The 18,337-nt window shown below is 44.0% G+C and overlaps 1 protein-coding gene across 3 annotated transcripts in view; it reads left to right on the forward strand.

Moving 5' to 3' along the window:
• Positions 1-18,337, forward strand: part of MAD1L1 (mitotic arrest deficient 1 like 1) — a 347,982-nt gene that overhangs the window by 174,657 nt on the left and 154,988 nt on the right. For all 3 annotated transcript variants that reach the window (XM_005487395.3, XM_074552971.1, XM_074552972.1), the window contains one exon: positions 10,907-10,995. In XM_005487395.3, the coding sequence (XP_005487452.1) occupies positions 10,907-10,995 (89 nt within the window). The remainder of the gene's footprint in view (positions 1-10,906; positions 10,996-18,337) is intronic.

The following is an 18,337-nucleotide window of genomic DNA, read 5'->3' on the forward strand; positions in this document are numbered from 1 at the left end:
TCTTGGAAAATTCATGTTCAGCACACAGAAGCGTGGCACCATCAGAAACATCTGTGGCAGGTGACTGTGGGCAAAGCAGAGTGTGGAGGAATCCTTGGGATCCTGGTGGGTGAGAGCTGCCAAACTGCTGTAAGCTGGAGAGGTGATCAGCACTACACCTCTGCACGTTCCTATCTCAATGCTCTTTTAATTAGGTGAGAAGGAGAGACTTAGTGAGTCAATTCTCCTGGTTTATCTCTGTTTTAAAAATCTAGCCGGGCACATGGGATCAAATAGCACATTCCCTTCAAATTAAAAAGAAATAAACGGTCTGTTTAAAAGTCCCATTACACAAATGAACCTGCTGTTGGATCCATTAAGGTGGAAGCTTTATGGGACACGGCAGCACTGTTTGGTTTCAGCAGGATTGTTTTCTTCTGCTCTTCCAATGTGATAAGAGCTGACACGGGGTTAGCGCTGCCAGGAGGAAGAAGTGTGGCTGCCTGAAGTGGAGAGCTGCTTTCCTGCTGCCCTTCTCTATGGGACAGGTGCTGCCAGACTGGGGGTAAATGGTCTGACCCGGACCTGGAGAGCAATTCCAGCTCAGGTGGGACTCATGGACATTGCCCTAATTCCCAGCCCAGCATTTGGGGTGGCCTCCATGCCACAGGTGGACCCCTAAAACCTGAGCTGTGATAATAACAGGAACAGGGACTGGAAAGGGAGAAGTGGGGAGGTTTTTTCTCTTCAGTTGTTGAGCAGAGGAGAAAAGTGAGAAAAGTGAGTAGTTGTCTTGTTTAGAAGGTGCTGCAGCTGGAGTGGTTCTTGTAAATGTCGCTGTTGTCACTAAAATCTGAGTTACACTGAGTTTCTTGGTTAAATCAGAACAGGACAGGGATACTATCAGAGGCTTTATTGTATTAGGCACAACCTAGTAAAAGGGTAATTAATAGACATGCAAGAATTGTGCTTTTCCAGGCTTCATTCATCTCTACAGAACCTGTTAAGAAGTTTATGGGCTACCTCAGACTCACTCAGTTCAATTTGGCTAAACCCAAATTTACTGGAGAATGCAGGATCTCTACATTATGTTCAGCACTTTGAGAAAACCAGGTGGAGGTCCAGGAGACCTCTAGGATTCTACCATTTCTGCACCTTTCTTCTGCCTTCCCAAAAGGCTGCTTGGAGAAGCTGTAGAAGGAACATGAAGTGCCTGTGCATGTCCAGAGAGGGAAAGGAAGAATTTGGGCTGTTGAACAATCATGTTAGAACAGGACAAAATAACAACTGATTTACAGCTTGCTTGTAGCAAGGTTGGAGACCAGTTTCCTCCTGCTTTCACAGCTCTGGGAAGCTGTGCCTGCATCAGAAGAGGACCATCCTGAGAGATCTGATGCAAGAGATCCAATTCTGTAAGCACAGCTTGTTCTGAACATGCAGGGGGATGTGAAGCTCTCCAGCTCTGGGATCTGGGGGGGGCAGGGAGGGCATGTTCAGAGGATGTGCCTGCAGATCAAAGGTTGCTGGATAGTTCTCTTCTTGCCTGGGGCTGGCTTTGTGTGTACAAAAAGGGAGATAAAGGCTTAAAAAAAAAGTTTAAGTTTCAAGACTTAGTCCTTACACTGACAGGCTAATCAGCTTGTTACATCATTTGTTTTTAGTCTTTTTGCGTCTGTGTCCTTAGAATGGCTTGTTCCCAGTGTTTTTTGCCTTTGGCTGATGGTTGCTGGGGGTAGGTAGTAACTGTGGCAGGCTGGGGTCTGTCAGGGCAGCAGAGTCCTCCAGCAGGAGCTGTAAAACCCAATTTATCCACGGAGACAAGGAGATCATAGAGCAGAATTTTTCCTATGACCTCTTGGTAAATAATGAATGGCAGAGCCCTACCTCTTTGGAATTGCTTAATTGAGGCTGACAACTCTTTGTTGTATTACAGGATCTGGCTTGTCAGGAGAATTTTAACTTATTTATGAATATTTCATTAACCTCTAAAGACTGGCTGTATAAAATCTAGCTCCTGCCAGGCCCTGTCCTGTTAATGCTGTGTTCAGTGCTAATGTCATCACTGCACATCCAGTACACCTTTCCTCTGAGCTGGGCCTCCGAGTTTATTGTTGGTGGCAGCAAGAACATGTTCACCAAAGGTTAAAATGCCAGATTTGTGCTTTGGCACAAGAGTTGGACATATGGTATTTGAGAGGGAATTGCTGTTTGCCTTTCACTCTGTGACTGCTGCTGGCAACTGAAGGTTCCTGCAGGCATCATCCCAGGGGCTGAAATGGGCACAGCAGTCTTGGCAGGGCCCTGACCTTTGGGTTTTGGCACCAGGAGAGAGATTGCTCACTTCTTATACATTAAAAGTCCATTGCTTTTTGTCACAGGCTAATCTCAGGATGGGTCATTTAGCTAGAAAATATTCAGCCTGCTCTACTTAACCTGTTCTTCGGGCAGGGTTTGGGGAACAAGGCTTCTTCAATGCTCTGCTGCTTCCTTTAAAGCAGCTGGGAGGCCCTGTCAGGAGAGCTGCTGCTTTCACACAGCTGGGCCCCTTGCCCCATCCTCACATTTCCCAGCTCTGGGAGTTCAGAGAGCAGCTTTAGCAGGCAGCTCTGCTGGCCCCTGCCAAGATGTGCCAGCAAACAGTGCTCCCAGCTGCAGTGAACTGCAAAATTGCTCTGGAGCTGCAGCAGGAGAGAGAGCTGTTCCTAAAAACCCAGGCTGTGTGTTGTTCCATGTGAGCAAGAGAAAGAAGATTAAGTTCAAGCACTCAGTGAAGGCTCCTTTGCTCTCTTTACTTTATTAAGCAGGATTGATTCCACTGTGTTTATGTTAGGAAACAAAGAAACAAAAATGGATGTTGGATTCCTCTTTCCCCTTTGTTCTTCCTAGGTGCTTGGTAACTGCATAGATTCTTCTCTGACTGTTTATTATGTGATGATTTTTCAACGAGAAAACTGATGGAGGGAGTGAGAGGTGGGATTACAAGCTCCTGTTTGATGAGAATTCTTGACTGAATGCTCAGGAAACTCCTTGAGGCTATATTTTTAGGAAACAAACTGTATTCAAACTCTGTACGGAGGAGGTATGACATCTTTGCAGATTTATTTGTTGCTTTGCCTGTAAATTATAGCTGCTAGAAGACTTGATTCTAGCAAAATATGCCTGTTCCTGCATGAAAGAAGTGATCTGTGTGATGCTCTTCTCAAGAGCAGACAACTCCATTGTGTCAGCACCACAGCTACACTGGGCAGGGACGTGGCACATCCTGTCTGGCACCTTGACAGGTTCCCTAAGCAGGCTCTTATTCTGTGTTTTGCTGTTCTAACCAGGAGTAATGGGTAGGAGGTGTCAGCCAGTTAAGGCTAATTACTCCAGAGTTGCCTTCTCTCGGTGGACACCAGCTGTTTTGTTCTCCCTGGCTGGGAGGAGCTTTCGGTAGTAATTAAAGGAAACAGTCATCTACACGCCTGGTGGAAGTGGTGGAGCAAGGCTGATAACAGCAGAGAGCTCTGAGCTGAATGAACATGGAAATTAGGTGATCCTTCTTCAGAATGAGCTGTTAGACCAAAGAGAGGGTTTTGGATGTGGAGCTGTCAAAGGTGTTTTGCTGTCAAGCAGTGGCAGTGAGGTCTCAGCAGTGCCTGCGAGCGTGGGCAGGACAGGCTGAGAGGAAGAGATTCCTTGTCTGCTCCTTTCTTGGAGTGAGGGCTGAAATGTGTAATTATACTTGAATAAACTCATGGGTTTAAATTAACATCTTCAGTTCCCCTGCTCTGTGTGTCTCTTGTACAAGATGTTTGCTCTTCTTCCCCATGAACTTTCCAGGTTTGTTAATTTTGAGCTCTGAGCCAGCTTCCATCCATCGGAAATAGTAGTAGTGCTTATTGCCAAAGCTACATCCTGCACCCATCCCAGATTACTAAAAAGAAATAAATACAGCACAAGGGAAGGTGGATGGGTGGGGATGGTGGGCATCTGGTGGTGTTGGGATGTGAGAAGACCCTTGAGAGGGGCAGGAGTCAAGGAGCAAAGGTGTGTTGTAGGTGTTCAAGGAAGAGTTTGTTGGATGGGCTGTGCAGGAGGAATCTGGGGCTTTGGGGGTGTGATGTGATGGTGATTCCTTCTTCACATGCTTGCAGCTGGACAGACAGCTCAGGTTTGGGCCATTTTGGGACACATGTGGCACTGACCTTATTTTGCAGAACAGTTTCCTGCCATACCCTGTCCTGCTGTGATTAGGTATGGAAACTACAGAGTGGCTGGTTTAAATGGGCTGGCTGTGCATTTGTCCTCTTGTTCCTTTGGAGCAGGGCTGAGCCTGTCTGGAGTTTCCCCAAGTTGTGCTGGTGCCACACAGTGTGGAGGGGAGGTGTTGGAAGGCAAGCTGCAGGCTGCCTGAGCATTGGGAATCAGAGGGGAGAGAGGTGAATGCTCGTTAAGGCTCCCTTGGGGTAGATGAATTAGTTAATGACTATGCTGTGCTTTGAAAATGCAAATGCTGTGTCAGAGCTAAGTCTGATTATAATAATCAATCTTCCTTTGGAGAGGGTGCTGGGTATGAGGAAGGGGGAGAGTGATGAGACTGGGGCTGAATTTTTAGATCACAAATCTGCATTTCTCTGCTGTTCTTAAGGAGCTCAATGTTGCCTGAGAGGTCAGCAGAGCTGAGGAGGGGCAAAAGGTGGGTTTGAGGAGGAATCATGCTGGCAAGCACCAGTGGGCCTTGGCAGGCTGAAGTAAATTTTGTCATTTTGTCCCTTCTGATTGCCCTGGCTGGATAGGGAGAGGTTGTCATCTGCTCCTGTGTGTGAGCTACCCCTGCTAATGGGAAAGACAGAAACTGCCTCATAAGCAGGGTCCTCCAGGGATGGGGGAGAGGGGAGGGTGGCTGCTGCAGACGTCCAGCCCTGACAGCTCCTTCTCCCCTGGCACTCCATTCGTTTGGAGCGAGCGTTCCCAGTAATTACACCTCTTAATTTAGGAGAGCAAGTGGGAGAAAGGAATATAAATTTGTGTATTAACTTTAGAGATTGGAAATAGGGCAAGTGAACCTTCTCTCTGGGAGATTATATTTGGAAATGAAATAGAATGACATTTGGTATAAACTTGAAAAATTGCTCTCTTTTTACTGCAACAGGAGGAGAAAAGCCACAGTCCAGACTGTATTGGAGAGAAGCAGAAGTCAGCATATGTCCATTTCCCAGTGTGTGTGTATCAACAATAATATATATGCATGAGTACATCTTTAGGAAAGTGTTTGCTGAGAGGTTGCTCCTAGCCCTGACTTCTCAGTGATAAAAGCACAGCAAGTTTGTTACAGATGGTGGAGCCCCTAGAGACTGGTGACTGTGATCCAGCCAGCCTTCATCTTCCAAGAGAAAAAAATAATACATATTTTTTTCTTCAGCCACGTGGGAGATGAGTAGTTCCAAACTACTTTTTGTTGAATATCTCATTTTCTTTGCCTTTATTGCTTTTGTTTCACAATGGCATCAAGGTCTAATTTTCCCAAGAAAATGTACCAACTAATCCTGGGCTGCTTAGCCTGTTTCTAAATGGCAAGCAATATTTTGTTTTACAAGTACTGTCCTATTTTTTGAAGAAAAGTAAAGTTCACTAGGAAATTTGGTGAGGCTTAGTTCTCCCTCTGTGTTCTTCTCTGCAGATGTTTTGGGGGATCAGCCCTTTGGAATCCCAGTGGGATGGGCATATGGAAGAGGTGGTTGTGCTTTTGCTGAGCAGAATGATCTCTGAAGTGCTCAGCATGGTGTCTTGCTTTGCTGTGGTATTGCTGGACACCAAAATAAACTTACTGGTGTTTCATGTACGTTGGATTTTTGATGCCAGATTTATAAGCTTGTAGACAACACCAAGCTTGCTGTGCTGCCTTGTGGGAAGAGGCAGAGAAGCTCCTTAGTCTCTGCCACATCCAGTGGAAATAAGCACAAATGGCACCACTGCCATGTCAAGGTGCTGGTTTGCCTGTTTTCAGAGCCCAGAGCATGGGTCACACCCGGGGTCCCCTTTCTCTGTTCTTGTCTATTTTGGCATACACTCTTCCTTTCCAAGTCTGCTTGGTGTTCATACATTTTAAATATTTATGTACTGAAATAGCTCCTTAAATTGTGTTGAGACTTGTAGTCCAACACAACCTCTCAATTCACCTTTCCACGCTGGCTCTGTGCAATTCAGTTCCCATTTATCTCTGCTGTTCAAAATCAGCTCTTTTGCTGAGGAAGGCCTTTCAAAGGATGTTGCATCAGCCCATTGTTAAATAAACCTTTAGACATTTATAATGGATTCAGCATTTCCTGCTTTTTACAGTTCCAAAAATGCTGAATGACGTGCAGACACACTTCATCAGGATAAGATTGCTGTATCAGCCCCTCACTAAAATGCACTCATTATTCAAATAATAACTGTATGTCTCCAGCATGTGTTCTGTGAAATGTGTGTACATGATGTGGGCGAGTAAACCAGCCCCCATTTTTTTCTTTTTTCAACACGCAAATCCTACTTTGGCAGTGAGTTGAAATACTTAAGATTTTGAGTCCTTTACTACCCAAAATGAGTCACCTGAACAGAGATTTGATCATTCTTCTGGGCAATGTGTTTAAAACTTCCACAAGTTTGTAAATGTGGTTTTCAAGGCTGAGTGATCTGACCTGTGATAAGCGTCATTCTGAAGATGGGGTGTGGATAGCAGTGGTCAGTGGGAGGCTCTGGGAAAGCTTTTCTCCATCAGTGCTGAAACTTGCTTGAGTTGAGTTGAGGAACAAGAGGGCCATGGCATTGCAGAGAATCAGGGTGCTTGCTTGGAGGGGACAAATATGGGTCAGAAATGACAAATGCCAGAAACATACCAAGAAAATCAACTCTCCAAAGTTCTGTTTCTTCTAGCTGTCAGGAGATGAATTTATAATTTTGTTTTTCCTGTCATCTCATATGTCTTTAAAGAATTGCTACAGAAGAGAGAATCAGGGAGGAACATATTTCTTTCCCTGCTGTGGGTGTTTGCTATGTCATTAACACTTGGAGGAGAACCACCTTCTTGGAATCTTGTCCAGGCAGGTTTAAAAGTAAGGCTGAAAGAAGAATAATATTTCATATCATTAAATATGAGATGAAAACGCATCTGTATTCTTCCTTCCTCTCTTTCTCCCTTGGTAAATAATGATGGCAGTACTTATTTTGGAAAAATTATTTGCACTTCATCTTTTGGGGCACTTGCATATTTTTGACAATGGACATTCTAAAATTAGTCTATATCCTGTATGTGTCCTGATCACTTTTTATTGACAGTAATAAAGCTGTGCTGGAATTCATGCTTAAGAATGGAAAGAGATAAAATAGTTCAGGATAAATGGAATTACTTTAGGTTGAGAACAAGGGGCACCATTATATTTTGAGAGGAGAACAACACATCCTCAAAATACTAAGTACCTGTTCATGTGTTTTATTCAACCATGGGCACTGATATTACTCGTTATTCTGCCTTATCATAAAAACCTTAGGTAGCTTTAAAAACTATTAAAATAACAAGTTGCTAATGTGTTCTGTAGGGTGGGAATAGCACTGGGGGTCTGATCCTGGGTGATATAATCCCTGAAGTTCCTGCAGATGAGGTAGGTCCTTAGGTCCCTCTTGTGCAGCTTTCAGGACAAGAAGTACAATGCTGTATTTTCACAACAATGTTCCCTGTCTGCTCTCAATGCCAGTTAAAAGATCAAGGCTGACCTGGGTCGTTTGGGATGGAATGGGGGAATGCAGCAGTGAGCTGTAATTTGAGCAGCCCTTTTCCCCTCTCTGCTTGGTAATGACTTCTACTAGTTTAATGTATTCAAAGCAATAAAAGTTTAACTCAGCCAGTCACATAAAATTATTGATAAAAATTGGAAGAGTTTAGTGAGGAATAGTGAGTTGGTTCAAAAAGCATAAAATGCCTGCTGAAAGTGGCATCTGGTGAACAAGAAACCAGGACTGGAAATTAATTTAGGAAAAGGGATGTGATGGGAATTAGGCAGGGAAAGCAGCAGGAGGGGTTTGGCTCTTCCTTTCCTTATGGTTTCTTGAGTCTGTTCTTCAGCGCAAGTACTGAGGACAAGTGGAAAGGAAGGGACAAACTGGTGGTGAATTATTTCATGCTCATCACCCATTCCCAGAGCTATCCTGAGGCTGTGTCAAAGGGAATGGTCTTAGAAAGCTCCTCACCTCTTGGGCTTTATCAACAGATTCCTTATTTTTACCCATTCTCTTAATTCTTGTTTTGTCTTGCTGCTTGCACTCTATTGCCTTGAGAAAGGAAGAATTGGGTCTCAGGAGTAATCCACTCCATCTCATCTCAATTAACTGTTTTTGTCCTGGAAAAGACATTAATAACATAATAATAAATAGCATTTTTAATATCTGAATATGTTAAAGTCTTCGGTGAGATGGGCAGCAAGGAATGTTTTCCTAATGACTGCTAGGGATGAAACCTAGAAACAACACATTTTGAATGAAGTATTTAATACCTTAATTGTTTTACTTTCTTATTTCATCAACAATTAGTGAGCTCTGAAGGGCAATAATTTCCTTCAGCAAAAAATTGTGTCTTGGCCTGAACTTTAAATTTTCCAGTAGTTTTAATCCTAGTTCTGGGAAGCAGGTCTGTGTCAACATCTCTCTCCTCTAGCCAGTTTCATCTGTGGTGATATCACTGTGTCCTCCTGTCCCTTCTCACCTCAGGCACATCAGATTTTCAGCCCTGGGAGTCTTGGTGCTTGCAAATTGAGAGGACATAAAAATGAGATGAAATGCCCTCACAGCCCATGTGCCCTTTCCTCCTCATTCTCTTTCAGCAGCTTATTCTTAGAAACCCATCAGAATCTCATCCTGAGCATACCTGGCACTAAATTTGTGTATGGAGTGAGATGCTTCTCACAAGCTCACTTGTGTTCACTCTCCCATCTCCTTTTCCTGTCACACACTCTTTTTTCTGTGCAGCCACCACAAGAGCCCCCAGATCCCAAGAGCAGATTCCTCACCCATCTCTGTGGAATGTCCCCCTGAGAAGGTGACAGTGATTTATCTGTGTGGGTGTGCAGGTGCCACATGGGCTTGAGGCCCTTTAGCCCTCTTAGCCAGTGATAAATAACTCACCAGCCCTTCCATCTTCAAGTGCTGCCCTCACTCAGCACAGAAAACATCCTCAAACTCCTAACAGCAAACACATCCAGGCTTCAACAGACATGGGAAATAGGAGGCATAATGAGTGTTTTCCTGCTAGAAGTAGGTTAGAATTGAAGCCTACTCCTCATCCCAGTACCTTTTATTCACATTCCTGGAATTATCTGGTGTGCTTGCTTTATCCCCAGCCATCTGTGATGGGCTGAGCTGGGAGAGATAAGCTCAGTAATCAGAAAATTGAGGGAAGCATTTCTGGCTGTGATAATCTTATCAGGCAGCTAATATGCATTAACATTTGTACAGCCTGATGATGCAGGTGGGCCTTTGCTTATTTTTTATTCCTAGATGTTTCTTGACAGGCAGGGGGAGAATGCAGGGCTTTTTGGGGTGTCAGGGGGAATTAGCTTAAACCATTTTTTGGTGCTTTCTTCTGCTCTGTTCCTTTGGTGTCAGAAGGGGGTGGGAGCATAATCCAACCATCTATTATCTGCTCTTTCCCTGCCAACAGCACTGCCATGCTCTGCCTGTCTTTTCTGTTAAGTATGGAAGGGCAGAGAGGCAGCATGTCAGAACTTCAGTTCTGTCTAAGCAATATGACTGCCCATGACAAGATGCTCCTTTTTCTTGTAAAATTGGAGAGTTTCTGCAAAAAGCTTGCAGAAGTTTGCCCTTGCAATGGGATTTTGCTCTACAAGTCTAATCTATGCTGTTGCAGGGAATGGTGTATTAATGGATTATTTCCCTGATGCTGAGCGCTGAACTCTCTGTGGTCATAAGTTTTGCATTTATAATTAAAGCTGGATTGCTTATTTTTTTCCTCCTGGGTGAAAAAATATCATTTCCGTCAACAGATTTATTAGGGGAATTAGTCGACAGGTGGTGAAAAGACAGATGACAAAAAGAAGTCCAGAATCTCAAGGATGAGTGTGTGAAGAAGGTCTAAGCTGGGAGTAGGTGTTGGAGCAGAAGTTTGAGTATCCTCTAGGTAGTTTGTCTCTGCTTACACTTCATAATAAATCATTTTCTGAGGGGTTTAGAAAGAGGTAACATATGGAGTTTATCAATCTGTGCGTTGTCATGAACTCTGAATTAAAGATCCAGACTGCTACAAGTCAGGGAGCCTGGGAATTGTAGAGTCTGGGTAAGAAGTTCTCATGTCTGTAGAGTTTTGAAATACTTTCTTGTGAGTTCCTACCCAAACAAAGCCAGAGGCAGAAAATATTCTTAATTGTTTGTTTGTTCAGCCAGAGCTACCTGAGCAGCTAGAGCTAGAAGTGTATATTGGAAAGTGCTGGAAATATTCCCCAGTCTTTTGGATTCAATGTGTGTGTCTCAGAGCTGTTGTGGACAAGACAGTGTAATCCTGTGTTTCATTTCTTCTGGGGGAGGAATTGAGTGAGGTTGAACTATCAATACTGAACCTCAGGTCCCAGTGAGCTCCTAATGCCACACAGGGTCTTCTGCATCCCATTATCCATGGGGGAAAACAGGGGAAATACCTGAAAGAGAAGCAGAAGCTTTGCTAGTAACATTCCATTTTCTGTGTCTCATCTGTTGTGGAGAAAATGTCAGGAAAGGGAAAAGGAATTGCGAAGGGAAGGAGAGTTCTGTGAGGTTTTGACATCCAACACGAGAGAAGTTGTGCTTCACATCTGTATCACGAGAAATGTGCCCTGTGCAGAACCTCATGATTTCCTGCTCCCTTTGCTGTTGGTGTGCCCTCAGCGGTGCTGCAGGAACTAATGCCTTTTGTCTCCTGCAGCTGGAGGTGGAGATGAAGGTCCTGAAGTCTCAGCAGTGCACGGCTGAGCAGAGCACTGTCATCACCAAGGAGGAGGTGGACACGCTCAGGTAGGCAAGGCAAGGGGAAGGCTGAGCTGATTCCTCTCTTTTTGGTGGAACTAATGAGAAGGGAAATGCCTGAGGTAGCTCCACTGCCTGCTATGGTTTTTGTCATCACCTGGTGGAGCAGCAGGTACAGGAGCTCGCTGTGCTATAGTGCATGAATTTTACGTGTATAGACTGCCTGTGTCCATAGGCAATCTATACACATAAAATTCATGCACTAAAGCATAGTGAGCTTTAGTGTTCAGGCAATGGGGTGATGATCAGAACATATTTTCCTTGTATTCCTGAAGTAGGATGTTCTTTTTCTGAGCACAAGTTTTACTTTCTCACTGGCTTGTATGGATGTGAGAACCCCATGAAGCATTAGCAGAAACACTCAGACCATGATCTGTCCTGTATTTAGATACTTTACAAGCTTTGCTGTCTTTTGGGAGGCTTCAGGCCCTTTTCTTCTGATGCTTGGGGTCTTTTGCTGTCAGTTAATTCATAAGCCTGGCTCCTGCATCACTGTTCCCCCTCTTGACTGATTTCCTGTGGAAATAGCATTGCTGTTTATTTGTTATTTTGACCAAATCTTGACTGTAAATACAGGATCTGTTGGCATGTGTGTGAAGAGGTTTAGAATCCAGCTTTTGTGCTGCTGATGCCTGTGTAGCGCTGGAGATAAAAGAGGGATGTTTCCCCTTGTGCATTGCTGGAGATGGCAGAGGGGTACCTGTTGTGATTCAGTGAAAGAGAAGTTACAAAACACCATTTCAGCAGAGGATACATGAGCATGTACAAAAGCTACACTGAAGCTAAACAACCTTTCCATGTATTTATTAAAGCTTTTATAGCTTCCATTGCAAAGCAGGTGACACAATAAATACCAAACACAAAAAAGTTCATCTGTTTCTGAATGTTTAATAAAGTTCCTTTTATTTAAGTTGGGCAAATCAGGTCCTCACAAGTACTCCTCCTGAGTATTTTATTCTCAGCTGATGTAAGACTTTGGCTGGACTTTCACTTCTTAATTCTTTTATATTTTCAGCTTCATCACAATAAAGTGTGACTGCCTCATAGGACTGAAAGCAAGGTTTTGCAGCAAGCAGAATTTGCAGAAAGCAGAAATTACTGGCCTGTATGTTATGGCTTTGCTCTTGTGCTTTGCCTCTGGAGCTTGTTTTATGGCTTTGAAAGCCCAGCTCCATAGCAGGAGGGAGGTGCTTGAAAATAACACATGTTCAGCTAAGCTATTCCAATACATTTTAGGGTTGTACACCTAATATTGGGGACTTGCTCCTATAGTTCCCTCAAGGTGCTGTAATAGTTCTGGAGGCCCAAGGCATACATCTCCTTTTTTTATTCTATCATATGTTTGAGTTCTGCCAAAGGAGAGAATGCTATGACTTCCCTTTTTCAGGGAGATAAACCTGTCTTCATCAACTTTTGCCTTTTGTGTTTTGTTTTTGTTTTTTTTTTTAGCTCATTCAGGCTTTTCCTGTGCTAAGGCACACTGGACCCTCTGAAACCTGAGTTTTACACTGCTGCAGCAGTATTCAGCACCTCCTTGGCAACATTAAACCTGTCACTCCTGATTAATAATGTGCCTGTGTATCAGTACAGCCAGCAGCCTGTCTGCTGTCTTCTGGGACCTGCAGGTTTGCAGAGTTTTTCTACAGTGCCTCCCCAGTCTCTCTGTCCCTGGTTGGTGTTTCTGCAGCACCCTTTCGTCTGGGAGATATTCAGGCTCTTTATTTTCCCCTCCAAGACTCATTATTTGGTGTTTAGCCTCCCTGAACAGCATTTACTGACTGCTACCTGAGCAGCTTCAGGGACAGTGTGTAGGGGGAAGCAGCTGGGACTGCCACAGAGGCCAGACCACACCATGTGGGACAGGCTTGTGGAATGGGGATGGAGGTGTCTGGCTCTGCCGTGAATTAAAATCTATTTCCTGGGCAGGGATGAGTGGAGCTCACAAAAACCTGCTTGTTATGGGATTGTGGTGTTTGATTCAGCTCAACAGCAGCCCTAAAGCTCCTGGTTTTCCCTCTTTGTTTTTAAGGAATTTCTTTGATTTCTAATCTCACTCTCTCCTCCTTCCATGAAATGGTGTCAAACCTCTCAGGCAATGTCCCAAACCCAGGCCAGTTCCCAGTGGGGTGGTTGATGGTGCAGAGCTGTTTTCCAATGATGGGCCATACTCTGAAGGCAGTTTCAGCAGAGGCCAAGCTTCTGCAGTTGTTTCACGTTGATATTTTGGTTTTTCATCTCTCTTGCTCCTGAAGCTGTGGGTGCATAGCAGCCACAGTTCCACGTTCTAATTCCAGACTGGCTTTTTCTGTCATTTTTTACTGAACCATTTTGGTCTCATGGCTGATTTAAATACTTGTCCCAGGCCCTGATGCTGGTTATTTAGTTACAGAGCTGTTCCACAAAGCTTGGATTTGTTTGATTTTGATCACCCTTTTCACTGCTCAGCTCTAACAGTAAATGCCTTGGTGCAAGGCATTTTCTTTCTGCTGAATCTTTCTTTGCTGGAGCACTACAAGCCAGTTCTTGCTCCTTTCTCCTTACTGTTGGCTTCTATTACTCCTTCAGACATCTCCTTGCACTCTCAGGCACTCCACATCTGAGTGGAGAGAAATCTCAGAATTGACTCCATAAAGATTTTTTTTTCTTATGTTTCTAGACTTAAGCAGTCAATGAATATGGCTGGACTTTATTTTGCATTTTCTGAGCATTGTTCAAGAAACTGGGCCAAGTTCTTTTTTCACAGAAGAGGCTCCTTCTCAGAGGAACACAGAATAAATCACTGTATTCTCCCAGCCCTTTGGAGCTCAGGAAGAATGTGCTGTGATCCACATCAGAACACTCCTTGTGGCTCAGCTGGATGTGTCCTCTCCATACAGCAGCAGTGAACTGGGTGGGTGTGATTAAAGAACATAAGGGGTTTGGAGGAGAGCAGGGATCAGAATGGGAAGGGATTAGGTCTGCTGTGCTCATCCTCCTCCTGTGACCCCTCAACAGCACCAGTTCACTCAATTTTCTATAGCTGCTAAGGAAAGCAACACAAATTCCACTTTCACTCCTTCCTTCTACAGCACTGCCAGAAACTAATTCTGGGAGAAAACATGGGGAAGAACACAAACTTCCAGTTTGTGGGGAAAGAAATGCCATAGTTTATGAGGGAGTTATTTCCATCTCTGTAGTTTGTTGTAGCCTTTGAAATCCTGTAACCTACAGGATGGCCTGTCAGCTGCTCTGGGCTGAGCCCAGCCTCCCCTGTTAGCTGCTGTCATGAAGGAATGTGAAAAATAGGAGCCAGCAAGAGAATGTGCAGAACAGGAATGGACTGTAGAGCCTCCAGGCATTTCCATATAGGCCCCGTGGCTAGGAGCTCATTTCTGAAAACAAAAGCAGGGGAGACATAAAGGAGGGGAAAAAAAATCCATATTAATCCTTTGAATCTGTGTTTACCTCCTGTGAGTGAACGAGAGCTTTTAAGAAAAATACCTTTTGTCTCATTTTTCTTTAGTATGGAAAGTAAATTTTCAAGCCAGAAACTTGAAAGACTTTATCAGTTTTTCCTCCTTCTCTTGAGAACAAAGTGCTATTTCGTCAGACCTTTTATAACTTTAAATGTGAAACTCTCTCCCAGCACCATCGTTTCTGAAGAGACAATAAAAGCAGTGCTAATGCTGTCATTTCTCACACTTTTTGCTGCTCCGTCTGAAATAATATTTGTTTATATTCTGCAGATCCTATGAAAAGAAACAGTGGTCAACCCATTGAGTTCCTGCTCTGTAGGGAACAGCATTTGGGCATTAGCACCTTTTAGAGGGAAGGTGATAACTGTGCAGAAACTAGTATTTCAGAATCTATAAATAAAAGGAATATATTTAAAAAGAACTTCACTGAAGACTTAAGTGGCAACAGCTGAAGGACCTTTTCATCTGGAACAAATCTGAACTTTTTCTTTCTGCTGTCAAGCTGCAACCCCAGTAAATCCTAAATGTTTTCTGTGGATTTAGTGACTGGGTAGAGTTACAGTAATTCAAAAGAAATTCATGTCCTTGCCAATGCCCATTAGTCACACTTGCTGAAATTCTGTCTGCTCTGCTCCTAACACCATCTCAATGCCATCTGGATCCCTTAATAGCATCTTCCCAACACATACGTTTTGTGCTCCATTCAGTATTTTCCTGTTCTGCAGTGGCTTTTGCACATGGCCTTGTCCCCTTGGCAGATGGGGCCTCTGTGAGATGTGTCCTCATCGGTGATCTCCACAGGCAGCCACATAACACAGCTGAGAACATTAAAAACCAATAAAACCAGGATAAAAGTGTGATGGTCGGGGTAGTTTCCACTGGTTAATTCCACTGAAAAGCTCTGGATTCAGAGAGACTTTTTGGAGTGCCTGGCTGCTGCTGAAAATCCAACAGATTGCCCCCATTTTTCCTTTCTGAGGTAGGAGCAGCCTTGTCTCACGATCTCAGGTTTTCAGACAGACTGAACACACACAGTGGGATGTCTCCTGATTCTCACACGTGTCATTTTAGGAGACCTGAGGCTGTAGGTGGTTTTTTTTTCCTCCTTCTCCCTTCTGATTTGAGATAATGAAACAGGCAGTAAAGGCAATATAAAGCTCAGTTTTTAAAAGAGGGAAAATCCATGAGGCTGAGCAAATGCCAATGAATCTGTATTCTTGAACTAAATTTGATCTTGTGAAAGGTTGTGGAGGTGGCATCAATTTACCTTATGCCTGTGGAGCCTTCAGCTCTTGGTTGAGCTGTCTGATACAGGAAAATCTTCTAGACAGGTGAAGAGATCTTTGCTAGAGATTAAATATTTTCATGTTTTCAGACCCCTGTATGGAGAAGTTGATGAATTTTTCAGAAATTATTTCAAATAGTTTCTTCCTCTATCATGAAACTTGACAATGGTGTTGGTATTTCAGAAAATAATCGATGTTCTTCCTTCCTTGTGGCACAGGGCTGGTTTTACAATAGACACCAGCTTTTAAGGCCAGGTTGGATGGGACTTGGAGGAATCTGGTTTAGTGGAAAGTGCCCCTGCCCATGGTGGGGAGGCTGGAACTGAATTATCTTTAAGGTCCCTTTTAACCATTCTGGGCCAAAAATTGAGCTGGTAGATGATTGTACTGTACCCAGGTGTTTCTGTATCCTGCTTTTCATGGTGCTCACACAGATTTGTCTTGGGTTATTCTCCCTACCTGCAGGTAACTCCAATTTGTAACAAGTGGAGGATTGCAAACTGGTGATAAAATAGCATCACTTCTTTTGTGCAGGTGTTCCTGGAGGGAAAAGGCACAAGGAGTGTGCACCAAGGGTGCCTTTGTGGCTGCTGGTGCAGTGCACAACCATCCCTGTATGTGAACTTCATGAAAAAAATCCATAAAAGAAAAAAAAATCCAAGTGCCAAGCCAGTAAATATTTTTCAATATTTGACTTCCATATTTTAACCACCAGCTGCAAATGCTTTGCTGTGTTTATATATAGATAAGATTTCCCTTGCTTCTCTCTCTTTGCCATTGGGAAGTGTTTCCCAGGGGGCTGGGAAGCAAAGCTGGAATAGCACAAACTGTTTGCTAATGGCTCTGAATCTTTCCCACTGGAGATCCAGGACACTCAACAGTGTTAAAAATAAGATAGGAGAGGGATAAATGGTGAAAGCACTAGTCAGTCCCAAAATCCTCTTGGCACAAAGGTTGCAGCAATGTTCTTGTTCCTCAGTGCAGAGGAAGCAGCAGGTTTTGCCTCTGAAGTAGAGCCAGGGAGTGCCCCTGGTTCGATGCCCAGAGCATGGGACAAGCCCTGCAGCCCTACATTGTGCCAGGAAAGGAGGATGCCCCCAAAGCTGGGACCCTGGGAAGGAGCAGACACCTGAGGGTGAGCCCAAGGCCATGCTCATGCTGTGACCCCCAGCTCCTGTGCCTGTTGCAGGTGGTTCTGGAGAAGAGAAGGCTCCAGGATGACCTTATTGTGGCCTTTTGGTACCTTAAGGGGATACAAGAGAGTTGAAGAGGAACTTTTGACATGGCATACAGCGGTAACACAAGGAGAAATGGCTTCAAACTGACACAAGCCAGGGCTAGAGAGGAAATTGGGAAGCAATTCTCCCCTGTGAGGGTGGGCAGAGGGCTGCCCAGAGAAGCTCAGGTTCCCCCATCCCTGGAAGAGTCCAAGGTTGGATGGGGCTTGGATAAAACTGGGATAGGGGAAGGTGTCCCTGCCATGGCAGAGTGGGGAACTAAATGGTTTTTACTGTCCCTTCCACCACAAACCAGGATTTCAGGATTCTGTGATATCTCCTGCCTGACTGGGAGTGCCCCGGGCTTTAAATCACCATGTGCTCAGCAGCAAGGCACAAAGGGCACAAACAGATTATTGAATCCTAAAATTGCAGGTGAAATAGCACAAAAATGTGATGGCTTGAATCTACCCTCATTACAGCAGTGTCTCAGGTCTTTGGGAAGAGTTTTCTGGCTGCTGCTGTGAGTGATTTTCAAAGGGCAACTGAGAGGCCTGATCTTAAACCTCCCCACCGAGACAAGTTCTGCAGGCAGATAAAGGCAGCATCAGAGTATTTGTGAGGCTGGGTGGGGAGAAATTTGTTCCCAATTAAAATTCAGCATGTCAAGGATGGAGAAAGCGCTGATGAGAGTCCTGTGTCTGGCTCTGACCTTTCAGGAACTGTTGCACTGTTGTTCCTCAGAGAAGAGTGTTGCTCTCCTCGTGGCCTGGTCTGCAATCCATTTAGAAATGCATCGTTAAAAGCATTAATTCCACTTTGAATTTCCATTTTTCCTGACCTTTTCAGTCTCCTGCTGCAGCATCCTCCTTCCCCACTAGCTTGGTGTCTCTTTTGAAAGTTATTGATGATATTTTTTAATGGCCTGGACAGTGCTAAAGCTGTTCCTCGGCATTTTAGAGGCTTCCAAGAGCAGAAAAAATGAGACTTTATAATATTTGAAAATTGCCAGCAGGGGTCAGGCTTACAAATAATTTAGGCAATCCAAGCTGCATATTTATAAAGGAGACATTTCTGTGCTGAACATAATGTAGATCAGCCTGCTTCTATGGAAAAGTTTGGAACTGTTGCCAAATGAAAGGAGAGATTACTTCTTCCTCGTACCTGAAATTGCTGTTGCATAATTTTGGGATATTGGCAGATGGCTGCATACTTTATTATATGGTGCAAGGATTTTCAGCTTAATTTAGATAATTTAAAAGTATTAAGCCAGTTAATTAATTTTTAAGAATATTCTGAGAAAAGGCTCCTGAGAAAATTGAATCCAAAGATCAGTGTTGTTCTGTATTAGTTGCACAATTAATCCCAAGAA

The sequence above is a fragment of the Zonotrichia albicollis genome, chromosome 16, assembly GCF_047830755.1.
Source record: "Zonotrichia albicollis isolate bZonAlb1 chromosome 16, bZonAlb1.hap1, whole genome shotgun sequence".
Classification (NCBI taxonomy): domain Eukaryota; kingdom Metazoa; phylum Chordata; class Aves; order Passeriformes; family Passerellidae; genus Zonotrichia; species Zonotrichia albicollis.